At 51.4% G+C, this 14,881-nt stretch overlaps 6 protein-coding genes across 6 annotated transcripts; 1 reads left to right on the top strand and 5 right to left on the bottom strand.

Annotated features, from left to right (window-relative positions):
* Window positions 1–903: 903 nt before the first annotated feature.
* On the bottom strand, window positions 904–2,594 carry N7473_012195 (uncharacterized protein; the record flags this gene model as incomplete). The annotated part of the gene is made up of 3 exons (XM_057158134.1): window positions 904–1,604; window positions 1,654–2,016; window positions 2,084–2,594. 3 exons carry the CDS (start codon window positions 2,592–2,594, stop codon window positions 904–906), a joined length of 1,575 nt encoding a protein of 524 aa, XP_057003984.1.
* Window positions 2,595–3,218: 624 nt separating this feature from the next.
* On the bottom strand, window positions 3,219–4,937 carry snf4 (AMP-activated serine/threonine-protein kinase regulatory subunit SNF4; the record flags this gene model as incomplete). The annotated part of the gene is made up of 6 exons (XM_057158133.1): window positions 3,219–3,401; window positions 3,468–3,577; window positions 3,665–4,021; window positions 4,091–4,199; window positions 4,247–4,480; window positions 4,788–4,937. The coding sequence occupies 6 exons, from the start codon at window positions 4,935–4,937 to the stop codon at window positions 3,219–3,221; spliced, it is 1,143 nt and encodes a 380-aa protein (XP_057003983.1).
* A 283-nt stretch (window positions 4,938–5,220) lies between these two features.
* N7473_012193 (SRR1 family protein) lies at window positions 5,221–6,582 on the bottom strand (the record flags this gene model as incomplete). The annotated part of the gene is made up of 4 exons (XM_057158132.1): window positions 5,221–5,284; window positions 5,359–5,457; window positions 5,522–6,172; window positions 6,239–6,582. 4 exons carry the CDS (start codon window positions 6,580–6,582, stop codon window positions 5,221–5,223), a joined length of 1,158 nt encoding a protein of 385 aa, XP_057003982.1.
* A 670-nt stretch (window positions 6,583–7,252) lies between these two features.
* N7473_012192 (uncharacterized protein) lies at window positions 7,253–9,385 on the bottom strand (the record flags this gene model as incomplete). The annotated part of the gene is made up of 1 exon (XM_057158131.1): window positions 7,253–9,385. One exon carries the CDS (start codon window positions 9,383–9,385, stop codon window positions 7,253–7,255), a length of 2,133 nt encoding a protein of 710 aa, XP_057003981.1.
* Window positions 9,386–10,607: 1,222 nt separating this feature from the next.
* Window positions 10,608–13,220, bottom strand: mdv1 (uncharacterized protein). The gene is made up of 4 exons (XM_057158130.1): window positions 12,988–13,220; window positions 12,294–12,894; window positions 11,206–12,224; window positions 10,608–11,141 (listed from the first exon to the last, which is right to left on the bottom strand). The coding sequence occupies exons 1-4, from the start codon at window positions 13,069–13,071 to the stop codon at window positions 10,866–10,868; spliced, it is 1,980 nt and encodes a 659-aa protein (XP_057003980.1). The 5' UTR covers window positions 13,072–13,220; the 3' UTR covers window positions 10,608–10,865.
* A 344-nt stretch (window positions 13,221–13,564) lies between these two features.
* On the top strand, window positions 13,565–14,880 carry N7473_012190 (chorismate mutase ARO7). Its single transcript, XM_057158129.1, has 3 exons — window positions 13,565–13,742; window positions 13,944–14,598; window positions 14,659–14,880. The coding sequence occupies exons 1-3, from the start codon at window positions 13,672–13,674 to the stop codon at window positions 14,734–14,736; spliced, it is 804 nt and encodes a 267-aa protein (XP_057003979.1). The 5' UTR covers window positions 13,565–13,671; the 3' UTR covers window positions 14,737–14,880.
* The last annotated feature ends 1 nt before the right edge of the window (window position 14,881 follows it).

Genomic DNA, 14,881 nt, shown 5'->3' with positions numbered 1-14,881 from the left:
GTGGGGAGCTCCACCTGTTTGGGGCTGGTGGTCTACTGTATATCCAAAGGCCTGGCCTAGGCCGTGCGAGAGTAGCCATTGGAGGATTCCTACTGGTCAACAGAGCTTCTTGTGATGGCCCAATTAGGCCTCTTGGTTTTCTTAGTTACTTAGTTCCTGGCTGGGGAGAAAAAAAGAGGGGGGGAGGAGGGAGGGGGAGTCTTTGACATCACTACAAAGAGTAATAGCTTCGACCGAGCCAGCTATTTGGCTATCATGTATTCCAAGATAGAGCTAGTATACTTGAGCACCTTCCACCTGGTTGGTCCACTTATCCAAGCTCTTCAACCCTGGACTCTGACGGGATCTTAACCCGCCCAGTCGCGCCCCTAGTGGATCCCATCCAGTCTGTCTGTAAACCGGGTTTAATGTGGAGAATGCGACATTCTGGAGCCCTTGACCCTGGCAGGAAGGAGTACCTATACTTGGATGAAGATTCTAGAGCATACTAGTCATGATTCGAGTGTAGTATAGTATAGAGTATAGCTCCTGATACTATAGACAGCCTACTGGAATATTCCAGGATTCTATCCTAGTCGAATGCAGATCATTTACTCCAATTAAGTACCTCGAACAGTCCCGATCGTCTCCTCGCGTCCAAACAGTCAAACGGACAAGGTAGATCAATAGACAAGCAGGTTTCGGATCTTCTGGTCGATACAGTACTCTCTACTCTCTACAAGGAACATCAAAGACAGAAAATTGTAAGAAGAAAAATAATAATATTAAGACTCCATGGTCCATATTGAAGTTTAATACCTGTCGAACAGGAATACCTGCCGAACATGGCAAGAAATCGAAAAACAACTATCGCTGTCACAGTCCCTGACTCAAACAAAAAGAAAGAAATCCACCAAGCTTCAGTCATATTCGGCAAGATGTGTGGTGTAGATTTTGGCCCACCCCCTTGAGGTTGTAGCTGATATCCGGCCAGAGGTCAAGGAGCATCCCCGCCACGCGTTCCGCCTCGATCTCCCGCTTCACCTGGGCGGCCCCTTTGACCTGCACATCTTCGCGATCCCGCTCAGTAGCTTCCATCCCAGTTCCGGTTCCTTTCTCGGTTCCGGTCAACAGCGGTCCAAATGCCCACGCCAGTCCATCAGCCCGCGAGGTACTTGCCACCTCCCGGAGCGGGTACCCGGGGGTATCTTCAAGCAGTTCAGTGAGAAGCCCGAAGATGGCGCAGATCAGGGCACACTGCATTTCCCTGGTAGAAGCCACGATGGCGAGAGAGATGAGCCGACAACGGATCGCCCTTGGAAAAGCCTCAGCGGCGGCGCCCTGGAGATGATAAATCTCCTTCAAGGTGTTGTACAGCTCAGTAGACCCAAGGATCCCTCCAGGCAGTCCAGCCAGTAAGGCTTTCATGGTCCAGCCAACACTGCGTGCTGGCAGTTTCTCAGCCTTTGCCCAGGTCGGCATGGTAACCACACGCATGTTCACTGCGATTCCGTGCTCATCGTTGGCAGCAGACAGCACATGGTGCGCGAAGTAGTCGTACAGGCGAATCGCTTTCTTGAGGTTGCCGGGCTCAACGAAGAGATCGCCCCCATAGGTACCGTTGCCTATAGGATTTCATCGTTAGTAAGTTCTGTTAGTACATCTAAACAAAACATGGGATGAAAAGGAAGATCAGACGAAAAGGGCACTCACCAATTTTCCGCAAATACCTAATTGATTTAGCAATGCAATTAGGCAGCTGTACTGGGCATGGTGCACAACTGGAAGGCAACCAGACGAAATCCTCCCCTCCAAGATAAGCGAGCCTCTCGACCTCGATGCCGCGGAGCGAAGTCATCGGCTCGGGACGACGGAGGAGGTCCGCAAACGTCTTGGTTCGGCGCAGCTTTGGAGAGGGCGCCGGTGCCACCTGGGAGGCCTTTGCCAACACCATGATCGATTTTACCGGGCGAAGTCTTCCAAGGGACCGGTGTCGGCGCTGGGAGGAGTTGCCAGCGCCGACGTTCTCTTGGATGACTGTATAAAATGATCAGAACTGAGGTTTCCAGAATGAGAGATGGAGTGAGATGAGAGCTATCCTTACCTTCAGCAGTCGTAGGCTCTTCAGCGGGGATTCTCAGCCGGAGGCTGAGCCGAGCTGCCATTGCGTTGAAGGCCTCTTTTGCTCTGGCCGGGTCCAGTCGATTCAGGCGGCTGGGTCTGCTAGACTCACTACTGAGAGAGCTGATGGGATCTCTCTCAAGAACTGAAGCGGGGCGAAGATGATAGTGAGAGCCGTAATGGCTCTCCCCTCCGTCAGATTTCGCCGGGTTCTGGCGAAACGAGCTTTCACGGGAAGGCTCGGTGTTGATAGGGTCTTCATGACCCGAGGAAGAAGGAGAGGGAGGAGGGAGGAGGGTAGGTGTACTCCGACCACTTGCAAAAGCACCGGTCTCGTCACCTCGAGGCCAAACTGCAGCGCCTGGGATGCGCTGGAGATGCGCACCCAGGACATCTGTAGCTGACTGGGAGCAACGCAGCCAAGGAAGACGGGGCCGAGCAGGTGCATCTGCTTCTTGCTTGTGTGAGCGGAAGAGGTTTCGGAAAAGAGACATTTTGATACACGTGGTGGATTCTATGATGATGGGTAGGGTGCACGTGCTTCAAAGAGGAGTCGACGAAGGAGAGTTGATGTTAGGAGAGACAAAGTAGAAGAGATGAGAGATGAGAGACGTGAGACTGGGCTTGCTATTGCGGTGCTTGCCGGCGCCGCGGCGCCTGGATTTGACTCACAAGACCTTCACTTAGTCGTCATATAGGATAGGGCAGGCACCAGGTTGCTCCTTCCTTTGGCTGTAGTCAGGATCAAACACATGCAAGCCTCAGCAGAGTATAGGCTGGTCAAGCTACCCTCCAGATTACCTAGACTATCACTCTTCAAGGCACACAGAGCAAATTGTCAAAGAAATCTATTTCTGACCAAATATCCAGTCTTGTCACCACATTTGATAAGAACCTGTAAATTATCTTTGTACATTCATCAGAGGCTCAACAGTATATCGAAATCAGAGACCAAAATGGTTGGCCAAAAGCCTTGGAGAGACTCAGGGTCATGTACCATCAGGCGCCTCGCAGAAAGATACGAACAAGAAAACACATCAACGCCAGAACCATGCAAGAAACCAGAGAAAAGGTTATGTATAGGCGTGGGGGAGAGAAACATTTGCGGCCATACTTGATCATACTTCGTCATTTTCTCCCTCGAGGAGAATGTAATGGAGGATATCACTCAAAGTGAGCACTCCCTTGAGCTTGAAATGCTCATCCACAACGACTAGACGGTGGACCCGAGATTTGCGGATGGTGTCAAAGATGGTATCTAGACCGTCGTTCAGCGAGCAAGTGTAGATTCCGGGGAATTCCTAAAAGCCAATTAGTATCGTCTCATCGATTTGAACACGACAGCAGGATCAGTCAATTAGACATACCGGCGAACGCTTCTTCAGCACCTCGCCCACGGTAAGACCTAGATCATCGTAGGTACCGCCCCGAATGAGTGCAATGACATCGACCGCTTCAAACACATTGTACACAACACCTATTCAGTCAGACCCGTTAGCACTCACTCGTATTTGTTGAGACGAAAGAAGACGCCCTAGGGAGACCTCCAAGCATATATACGTACCCTCTGAATTCAAAATCGGCACGCTAGAAATACTGCGCTCGACCAGAATATGAATCACATCGATGACCGGAGTATCCATCGACGCCGTGGCGATATTATCATATGTGCCAAGCAACAGCTCCCGCAGCGGACGGCGCAGCTTCTGCGTATCACCGACATTGACGGCGACAAACTTGAGGATTCGATACTGGGTAATGACGCTGAGGACGTGGGATCGATCGGTTTGACTGTCATTCGTAACGAGAGGGATACGGCGAGCACGAGACTCGAGCATGCGTCGACAAGCTTCGTAAAGGGGACGTTCGGGGTCAATGGAGATGGTCTCGGGTGGCGCGACGCCCAATGCCTTTTCCACCTCTGCAAGTAATCCCAGATTGGTTAGTACTGAGCCGCATGACAAAATTGGCGGGGGAATGAAGTACGCACCACGCAAGCTATCTAGTCGGAACTGGTCAATTTGGTCGAGCGCGGCCGGGTTCTGGAAATAGTATTGAATGACGTTGATGTAGTCGGACGTGGTCAGAAGACCGGCAAACTTGGATGCTTTGGAGTCCCACAACGGGGCTGAAACGATGCCTGTACCTCCCGATCATTGCCCTTGCGGTCAGCGGGTGTCTCAATTGTCTCGAATGCGTTCTCCGATAAATTTTCCCGAGGAACATGAGGAGTATGGGGGAGGAAGTGCGACATGCCATTTTGAATGAGAATGTTCAAGCTTTCTTTCACGGAAAGCCCGGTGTCGAAGATAATCAGGCGAAAACTGAGTGGGAGAACGTCATAACTAGTGCGGACCTTGAGGAAATTGCGAATGGCACGCTGTTTGACGCTGCGTTAGTCAAGATCTTGATATAGGCGGGCCACGAGCTCGGAGCGAGGTTTGCAATTCCCGGGATATGCCCCTTTGTTCCTCTCTGCGGTTGATCCCCCAGGATTCACTTGGTTGAATTATCATTGTCCCTGTCAGATCTTTAAATCTGGGGGAAAGGGGAAAATTGTGAAGCGTTTCCTGAGGGTTGCGCATTGTCTTGGAGGGGTGCGCGACAAAAAGCTTCGGTGCGGGGCGGGGGATTTGGGATGGGGATGGGATGGGAGCACGAAAGAACAGCAGACGGCAAAGACTCACCAGGCCCTGTCGCTCTTCGACATCGATTGGTCTCTCTGGTTGGGAGGCCATTGGAGGGCGAAGGTACGAGGATGGCTGCACGAAAGGCGCGTGACCGAGGGAAGTGAAGACCCCGGAGAGGTGAGGCAGAGTGTCTTCCGCCTTCGTCATGTTCGCTTTTCAGTGGGGGTGGGTCATGGAGGTGGTAGAACTAGAAGAGGGGAGGGAACAAGAGAGGATAGAGAGTGTGGTGGTGAAGGGGGGATATACGAAGAGGTAAAAAAGTATACAGCCAAAAATCCTGATCTACAAGATATACCAAGTTATAGTCTTTTTTTTTTAATTGCCCCTCTGTGCTGATGCGAAGGATGAGACTCAAAACTAGTCAAGTCAACTAAACTAACTGTGACTTGGCCACAGGGCCGATGCTGGAGTCGCGGCCCGATTTCCCAGGCTACCAGGCAACCAGGCCACCAATCTCCAGTGACTGGCTCTCAAGGATAGACATACTAGATATACTAGACATAAAACATTAACCATAACTGGTTCAACGACCTGAATATTCTCTCACCCCCGGCAACGTCGAACGTACAACACCGTCCGCGAGAAATTGTCATCATCCTCCGCCCCAAAGTCAAACAACTCATACTGCTCCATCATCGCCCGCACCCGAGGCGAGCAAGGATCAGTGCTATATACTTCAGATCAGTACAAATCCACAACTCCAATTCCGAGAAAAGAAAATGATCTCTTACCAAGACATCTTCCCCTCCTGATCCCCATCCATAAATCCAACCCGCTCCCAAATAACAATCGCGGGCCGAGCAATATCGGCCACAATCTCCTTCACCGGCACATTCGGACTAACCGAGTACACGACAGACTCGTCGTCAATTTCCAGCCACGCCCGAGGATCATCAATCACCTCAATTCCATGCTCATTCAATACCTCCCTATCAACAGACCGATAACCAGGATCTTGAGCGTAGCACACGACATCCTGCGTCTTCTCACGCTCAACCAGCCAGTCCCGCAGGATCAGTAGCAAAGCATGTTGGATATAGCAGCGCGGACGAGTATCGTAATGATACGAAATAGCCCCCAAAGCAAGACCCACAATCTTGGTGATGGAATGAGTCGCCGCGTACGTATTCAGGAACGGAACAAGCTTCTTGGCGACCTCGGTCTCTCGCCAACCCTTGGAATGGGTCTGGAATGTCTCGGCCACTTTTTCACGGGGTTGAGTCGGCCATGGATTGACGGGTTCTTTGGTCTTGGTGTTGAATTTCAGTGAAGGATGTTGGATTGTCAGACTGCAGAATGGAGGTCGTTCTTTTCTGATACCTGCCCACCAGAGATGGTGTTTCAGATGAGCGCGGCAGTCGTATGAAATCACCGGGTCGAGGCTGTGAACGATATTAGCATGAGTCGCAAAGAAACACGAAGCTACAATAAATCAGAGCTCAACATACAGAATGTACTCCAATTCGACACCATCCCTCTCAATTTCCCCCTTGACATCCCCCGTCTGGCACTCAAACTCAACCAACGCCCCAGTGATGTCCTTGACGTAGATCATTTCACCGCGAGGAGGTTTGCGCTTACACTGCTCATAGACAAAACGAATGCCCTCCTTAGAAAAGAACGGGACTCCAGACTCATAGAGCTCATCGATTCGCGCCTGTACTTCTTCCATGGTTTTGAGTTCATCAGGAGGAGGATCAGACCAGCGCAAGCGACCTCCAAAGTAGTGATTGCTGATATTCACATTTCCGATGTTGATTTTGTAGCGTGGGCGTTTATCCTCAGAAGCCATGTTGATTGTGTTTCGCGGAGTTTGTAAAAGGTAAAAATCGTTTGTCGCAAAAGTCCCAGCTCCCAGGTCACCAGATGTGTTGTCAACCGTGTTGGGCTCTCATGCTGGAGGGGGCTGGTTTGCCGCCGGTACACTGTACAGCGCTGCAGGACATAATTAGGGCCTCCTATCACATCAAACGTGACTGGGCCAGTGCGCGCGGCTACATGAGCTTTTTTACTTTCCTTTTTTGGTAGATACCGCTTTTTGACTGGTGGTTGACTTGTCTTGTGCTCTGTGGAATTTGGCCTTGCAATGTCTAGTCGGGCCTGCAATGTAAATATACTGTTTTGGTATCACTAAGTCTTGGAATTCGGGTATCGGGGGCCAAATGTTAATGGAGATCAATTGTATTCAAATAAGGAGCCCCAATCCTTCAAACGCCACCCTCGCAGCCATGCAACGCGCTAAATTCAAGGTATCACCGCCGAGCAGAGAACTAAAGAAAAAGAAAACATAAAAGAAAAAAAAGCAAACCCAAAACATACACTCCTCCCTAGCCTGGATATAGCAAGTAAAAAGTCGTTAGAACTGGCGGCATGAAGGGTAAAAAGGCATAACACAGAACTCAGAAACAAGCATCACAAGAACGAGAAGCAATGATCTATCTATCTATATACTACCCGCAAGCTCACAGATGCCCATGGAGCTTGAATCGGTAGATGCACGTATGATTCGAACCCCAATTCGACTTCATCCGGAACGTGAGCTGATCCACCCGAAGATGAGGAATCTCGATGACGCCGTCAAATGCGAAAGACTGTATATTGTTCTCCCCGTGAATGTCATACCTCATCTTGCCGATGCGGTAAAAGCCCGGACCCAGCTTGGGATCACCTGAGTACTCTTGCTCGGGTACGCCTTTATTGGCTATACGCAAAGTGCTCATCACCACCAGAGGAAGGGTGTCTTCGGTGACCGGTGTGATTTTTGCTGTTTCCGAGTTGTGCTCGGACTCTGCCGCATCCTGTGTCTCGGAGATCCAGCGGGTGAATTTGCTCCAGGTGAGAGGAGTCTGCGATACTTCCTCAATCGGCGCCTCCGGGGAGGGAAACACACCATAATGAGCCCAGACTTCGATATCTTTGGGTGCAGCATACGGATCAAGGGTGGCGCTGAAGGGGATGTGTTCAACAACAAACTCCTCGGGGACGATAGGGTATTGGAGGACAACGCTCAGCTGGGTGACGCCATCACGAGGGGCACCGCACCAGCAGTCCCCAGCGTCCCTCCAGGGCTCGAGGGCAGTCATAGGTTCCGGCGCATCTCGAACACCGGTTGTGGACCCAAGCCAGGGTATATTTTGCAAGGTTTTCTGAGCAAACGATCGCTTGTGGCCAGCGGTTGGGGAAGTCCTATGGTCTCTCGGGTCAATGATCGCCCCTAACCCCGGGGCCAGGAAATTGATCTTTGGGACTGGCTTAGGAAGCCGGCCGGGGTCGACGATGCTAGTGGTGCGTGGAGATTGAGCGAGTTCGGACCGCAATGAACTGAGTTCACGGGATAGAGATGACACTTGCGAGTTCATGTTCGTCACTTTACTTTGTAGACCGTGGAAGGCTGCAGAGTCGGTCATATTGGACGAGAAGTCTATTCCGGATCCCCCAAATGGCAAACACCAGCGGATCCTCGCCATAGTGCCACCGTGGAAACTTCGCAGAATCTCATCCTGATACAAAGCATATAAAAGGGCCAGAGGAAGTAGGAGAAGGATTACTCGAAGCCATCTGTTCCTTTTAGGTGTGAAAGGTTTCGTCGTACGGCTGCCAGAGTGCTGTGATGACATCGCAGCCCAAACCTGTTGAGCGAAGCTATCTCTGCGAGGGCCCTCGGTAGAACTCGCCGAGATGGTTCTTGACTCGATTTCTTGTGGAATGATTGTCCGCACTGGCGCGTCCCATTCCCCAGTCTCAGCGACTGTGTCGAACTTCTTTGGTGGCTGAGAAAGCAGCTCACTAGGCTCTTCGTCTTCTTCCAGAATCGTGTCCTGAATCATGGAGAGGCCCGATGGGCGTCGAGGGGGTTTTGTAATATTGCGACCATGGGGTTCTCCTCGATATTTGCTTGGTCTCGTTCGTTGCAAGTTGTCTTCATGAATGTCGCGCTCTAGATTGAACGACACCTCAGACGCATTGTCGACCGAGCTCTGCCGATCCGGTGTGTTCCGCTCAAAAGCATTATTGTTGGGGTTTCCAGGTCGCTTGAGCGGTGATGGGTAAATAGTTTCGTTTGATGATTCAGACAGTCGTCGTGGCAAAGGCGGCTCAACAGGGGGACTCGAGTCTGTAGAGACTGTCTGTGCGATGGGTGGTGTAGGCGTGGCATCAGTTGCAGGTGGAGAGTTGGTAACATCTCGCAACGATTGCATAAGCTGAGTCTGGTCTGGAGTAGGTTGTCGCTTGGTCCTTCGGGGAACAGGGGCGGCGTTTTTGGCAACATTTTTCCGATAACGAGGCCCCAAGGGCTCGAGGTTTCCATTTGAGATTCTCTGCGAAGGGGGACTGGTCGATCGTTTTTCTGCCAAATCGAGGCCAGCATTGATTCTCTTGGCCACTCGATTAGCATCCAGGGCTGGCTGCAAAGCCATCTTTCGAGGAAGGCCTGTCCCTGCGGTAGCACCGTAATTCCACGAGTTCGCAATAGGTACAGCAGGCAAAGTTGGTCCTGGCACAAAGTCCAGTAGAGTCTCAACGGTTTCTCCGTCCTCTGGCTCAGAGGCGTAGCCTTTTTGGCGGCGACGCGGGCGTTTGGACATCCTAAGCATAGTATGTTAGCTCCAATTCGTTCTGAAGGTTTGTAAGTTGACATTGAAAAGAAGGTTTGTTTGGAAAGAAAGGCCCCAACAAATTTATTAGGTAAAAGCAAGGTCTTATGGGGGTGGTCTAAAGGGAGCAAAAGATCCGGCCAACAACCAGCCAGCTTTGAAGATGAAACCTGACCAGGAAATGGACCCTCTTCAAGTTGAATCAAGAATTCTGAGGGAGACGGGTAGGATTGAAAAAGCGACGCAATGTCTTTTGCTCATTTGCATCGAGTAATAAGATGGGTGATGGGCATCATAACAAGAAAATTGACACTTACTGAGCAGGCACACAGTGCTAGCCGCCGTAACAAGCAACAATAGAAGATGGGATCAATTCCAATGACCAACACACCAGATCTATATGCACACAATTGTTAGCGATGATCAATCTAGACTTCATACATGTTTGCATCCATTGGTGGGGGAGGTATAGCCGCCCAGAAGGGGGTCGCGCTGCGCAAGCGGAGCATCGAAGGACCCCAAGGATAGCAGGCGGGAGGCGACAGGAAAGACACTCGGAACTTACCGGTAGCAAGACAAAAGCCAAACTTCAATCCAGCATACGCCCGTCGTGATCAATTTTCCTTGATATCGTGGCTACTCGTAGATCGCGACCCCAGACCTGCAGGGGGCGAGACGCGCAGAGACGCGACGGAACGTGAAAGCGGCCTGCTGGCTAAAAGGGTGTGGAGTCCGCGCCAGTGGCAAGATCGAGAGTCGCAAGAAGTAGACGGATTTGCTGATGTGCAAATATTTCGGACTTTAATATGTCGCGATCGCAGTAATATAGGGAGAAGGCGCGACGGAATAAGTGCAACGTGAAGAAAAGAGGTGTTGGAGTGGAGCGGTGATCGGAGGTCGAGTTGCAAGGAAGACTGACAGCGGCTCAAAAAACCGCGGAGTTGGCCCAAGTTTATCTTTTGAATATCGGTCTTTCATCTCTTTGTGTCTTGCCACCAACTACATGCCTTCATGTTCGGTTCTTTTATTTCTTTGATCTGCACGCCCTCGGGTGGTTTAGTTCTGCGTGCTATTTTTATGTTTCTTTGTGACTGACTAACGCCCATGTGGCGCATACCTGGAGATGGTCTCACCTACATACACCTAGTACAGACTGAGAATCTCGACTATCGAGTCCCCCGTGAAAGAAACACAAAAACTTCAATGGGGATATTGAGCTAGACTTCGTTTAATGGCAGAAATTATGTCTTGAGTAGATAATAACAGCGATTGATATCATATTCCTTGCCTCTCTAGGTGCGCCAGTTTGCTACATCCAGACTCTCTCTCTCTCTCTCTAGACATGGGGATGGAATACTATACAACGGGCGTGGAGGACAAAGAGGAGAGAGGACCCCCAGCAAGGAGACACAAAGCGGGGATGGAGGTGATGGAGGAGGGCGGGAAGTAGATGCTATAATCAACAAAAGGAGTCGCTTCTTTAACAGGTCCAAGCGGCCATAGTACCGTCTTTACGTCCCTCGACAAGGTAGCCGTCCTTCAGGCGCACACGCTCAACGGTCGCAGGGAACGGACCTTCATCGTCGACGCCCACACCAGCGCCACAGTCCCAGTGGTGGCCATCGGCCTTGTCGTAGACCTTGACCACGCTATCACCGGCAGCGGCCACGATACGCTTAGAATCGAACATCATGCTGGTGATCGGCTTGTCGTAGGCGTAAGCATCGTATATGGATCCAGTTCGGAGATCCCAAATCTGTATTCAGGGGTTAGAATATTCGTACATTTCTAAACAAATCAGAAACGAAATAAAAGCTTACCCGGATACTGCGGTCCAGACTGCCCGTCACCAGATGCACGTCGTCAAACTGTAAGCAGGTAACCGGCCCAGTGTGGCCCACCAGACTGCGATGCACCTGGCCACTGCGCAGATCCCACAGGCGAACCATGCCGTCTGCAGTTCCACAGGCCAAGGCTGCATCGAAGCATTGCACGGCCCCAACAAAGTCAGCCGACGCGTCTGGAAGACGACCAGACGGGCGCCAATTGCCATCTCCGGACATAGAGGAGGATGACTGGGTGGCTGCCCACAGAATGTCTAATGTTTGAACGCAGCGGCCCTTGACCAGATCCCATTGTCGCAGAGTCTTATCTGCAGATCCCGAGATGAGCGTGTCGCCCTTGAAGTGCAAAGCGGTGACTTCGTCAACGTGCGCTTCAAGCGAAAAGACATGGCAGTCCTCCAAGTTCGACGAAGGTGGCACTGGTGAGGAGTGATCGTAATCTTCATCTAGTCCGTCACGTTCATGCTTGTTCAATCGGTTGTCGCGACTAGCGGGTCGAGCACGACTCAAATCCCAGAGTCGGACGGACGCATCCATCGAACCTGTCGCAACGATGTTGTCTTCCACTTGCAAGGCGCGGACTGAGGCATGATGTCCCTCCAGCAATCCTGAACAGCGGCCAACATTCATATCCCACACCCGCACGGTATCGTCTAATGCTGCGCTGACCATAGTACCGAATGGATAGTCAAAATCAATGGCTGTGACCATATCAGTGTGTGCTTCAATCTCTTTGATTAGAGATCCGGGAGCAAAGTGTTCGTGGAGGATCGGCATAGATCGTTTACGGATCGACCGGTGTCGTAGGCTTCGAGGAGACGTGGTCGGCAATTTCTCATATATCGATTCCGACATGAAGGAAGCATCCATGGCAGGGTCACCGGAAGCACCAGTATCATCCTGAGCTTCAGACGGTTTGGGTGTTTCGGCCGTTGTAGATGACTCGGGAGTCTCCTCTTCCTGGAGGTCTTCCAGTTTGTTATCAAGTTCCGTAACTATCAATCAAGCTCGGGTTAGAACGAAGTCCTTTCTCTTATCAACAACGCGTCATAGGTGCAACTCACTCTCAACTTCCATTGCTGCTTCATCCATTTCCAGCCCGGCTAATCGATCAAGCACAATCTGGCGCATCTTGTGCAAATTGGCGATCTTGTTATCAATCTCGTGAATCTCGGCGCTGCACATGTTCTTTCGAATACCCATGAGGTCCAACCGGCGACCCAGCGCTCTTCGTTCCTCCCTCAATGCCGCAGGGCCTGCTGTCAACGTTCCACCTTTCTCAGCGTCCTTCAAAGCCTTCTGCGCCTTGGAGCTGCGTCTCCTGTGCTTCTTGTGGCCCCGTTCATCCTCGGGAAGGGTCGCCTGGAAGCCCTGGAAGAGGGAGTAGGAGCTTGAATCTTCGGGGATATTCGCGAGAAGGTCATCTGGAAGGGAAGAAAGCGCCCGCGACTGGATCTCGGAGGTTGACAGCTTCGATCGGACCAGGTCGGTCGGGGTGGTTTGAGTCAGGGAAAAGACCTTTCGCTGCGCCGTCGGCCGGCGCAGTTCGCGGTGGATGTCGGATATCGCATTGTGATAATGGGTGCTGTGGGATTGGTCGGTCGGTCCTATCAAGTGTCCAGCCGTCGATGTGACTTTTCGCCCAAAGGCCTCAATGTGTCGGGTCTGTTATCGAGAGTTACACTGGTCAGCGGTCGCGATGCCGAGGGAGGCACGAGGCGTGTTCCCGTTAAACAAGAGAAAAAAAGCAGATCCTACCGTTAGACCAGTGCCCAGCAGGCCTTCGCCCTCGACAATATCTGAGAGACCAGAAGGCGAGTCATCGCGGCGGTGGTTCTCCATGCCCGGAGATTGTCTTGCGGGGGCTCTCAACCAAGACCCATGCGCGGTTGAAGAGGTGGATGATTAGCGGGTGCGGGAGTTGGCAACGGGGAGAGATAATTGTCATGTGTCCACGCGATGATTTACCGCGTTCCCCGGGTACGGCCCTGCTTGATACGGTACGTTTACGAGCTGAAACCAGGATCTGATTCCAACGAGTCAGCTTTAACCCTACTTCTATGCAAGCCGATATGAACTAGCGGGATGCAAGGTGTGCTTTCTATCCCGGTTGGCACTTATACCTAATAGGTACGGATGATGCTCGTCATTCCCTCTGCTGAGCTCGGTACAGGCCGAGTACCGAATACCCGATAGCGACACAACCAACACCATGGCGAGGCTCAGGCACGATTATAAGGGAAATGGATACATGCATACGATGGATAGCAAAGCTGATCCATTGACTCAAATGCAAATAAGCGACATGCTCTCACTATATACCCTCCTCGGTGTCACACAAACAAACCCACAGCACTATAGCTCCTCCCTCCGAAAGATCGACTCCGACTTCGCAGGCCCCATCAGCAACTTCTTCTTCTTCAACCCACCACCTCTTGAGCCATGGACGCCGCCATTGATTTGTCTGATGTCTCCAAGGCATTGGACCTTGCCAACATCCGTTTCCAGCTGATGTGAGTGCTCTTGACTCGTTAGACACGCTCCCAACTGTTCTTTGCCTTCTTATACTGCTTGAGCTATTGCTTCAGCTTCTTCCCCGCGCCCCCGCCATGATAGAGGCGCGCCACAAAAACCTTCCACTACCACCACAATGAACAATTACAGCTATATCATGGACTGCTATGGAATCTGTGGCTAACATTGCAGCTGACCAGCCGCCTGGAAGACACAATTACCTTCCACTTGATCGAGCGAGTCCAATTCCCGCTCAACAAGACCATCTATGTCCCCGGCGGCGTCAAGATCCCCAACAGCGAGCACAGTCTGATGGACTACATGCTCCGCGAACAAGAACGGATCCAATCACGAGTCCGCCGCTACCAGTCCCCCGACGAATACCCCTTCTTCCCCGATGTCCTCGAGGATCCAATCCTGCAGCCGCTGTCCTACCCACACATTCTGCACGAGAACGACGTAAACGTCAACGACATTATCAAGGAGCGCTATATCAAGGAGATTCTGCCTGCAGTCTGCCCACAGTTTGGTGGTCGGGAGGATCGTGGTGAGACGCAGGAGAACTATGGATCAGCCGCGACTTGTGATGTGGCTTGCTTGCAGGCGCTTTCGCGTCGCATTCACTTTGGCAAGTTTGTGGCTGAGTCCAAGTTCCAGAAGGATCCTGAGACTTTTGTGCGCTTGATTCGTGCGGAGGATCGGGAGGGTATTGATGCTGCTATTACCAATGCGCAGGTTGAAAAGAAGGTTTTGGAGCGTCTGGGTCTCAAGGCTAAGACTTATGGTACCGATCCTGCTTTCCCGGATGAGCAGGGTTCGAAGATCAATATCGATGCGGTGGTGGCCATGTACAAGGTATGGATTGGGAGAATTGACGGTCTCGATCTGCAGATTGCTAACTATTGTTTCCTACAGGAATGCGTGATCCCGCTGACCAAGGTTGTCGAGGTCGAATACCTTATGCAGCGTCTGAAGGGCACTCAATGGGAGTAAAGAGAGGTTATCATGAAGTTATGAACTTTTTATATTTTGAAGATCTCTATGAACCACAACCGCATACAGATGCGCGCGTGGCAATGGGGTGATACTAAAGCAGAAAAAAAGAAAAGAAACCAACAGATAGAAATATTTCGTAAAT

The sequence above is a fragment of the Penicillium subrubescens genome (genome assembly GCF_028828155.1).
Source record: "Penicillium subrubescens strain IBT 31985 chromosome Unknown utg000010l_segment0_segment0, whole genome shotgun sequence".
In the NCBI taxonomy this organism is placed as follows: Eukaryota; Fungi; Ascomycota; class Eurotiomycetes; order Eurotiales; family Aspergillaceae; genus Penicillium; species Penicillium subrubescens.
Note: the sequence above shows the minus strand (reverse complement) of the source record. Positions and strands in the feature narration are given on the sequence as shown.

Bases quoted from the DNA above. Each gene is read 5' to 3' on its own strand.
- mdv1 (XM_057158130.1), bottom strand. From the start codon at position 13,071: ATGGAGAACCACCGCCGCGATGACTCGCCTTCTGGTCTCTCAGATATT. The intron at 12,225-12,293 runs GTGAGTTGCACC...CTTGATTGATAG, and splicing joins AGCAGCAATGGAAGTTGAGA to TTACGGAACTTGATAACAAA. The intron at 11,142-11,205 runs GTAAGCTTTTAT...CCCTGAATACAG, and splicing joins GTCTGGACCGCAGTATCCGG to ATTTGGGATCTCCGAACTGG.
- N7473_012190 (XM_057158129.1), top strand. From the start codon at position 13,672: ATGGACGCCGCCATTGATTTGTCTGATGTCTCCAAGGCATTGGACCTT. The intron at 13,743-13,943 runs GTGAGTGCTCTT...GCAGCTGACCAG, and splicing joins AACATCCGTTTCCAGCTGAT to CCGCCTGGAAGACACAATTA. The intron at 14,599-14,658 runs GTATGGATTGGG...TGTTTCCTACAG, and splicing joins CGGTGGTGGCCATGTACAAG to GAATGCGTGATCCCGCTGAC.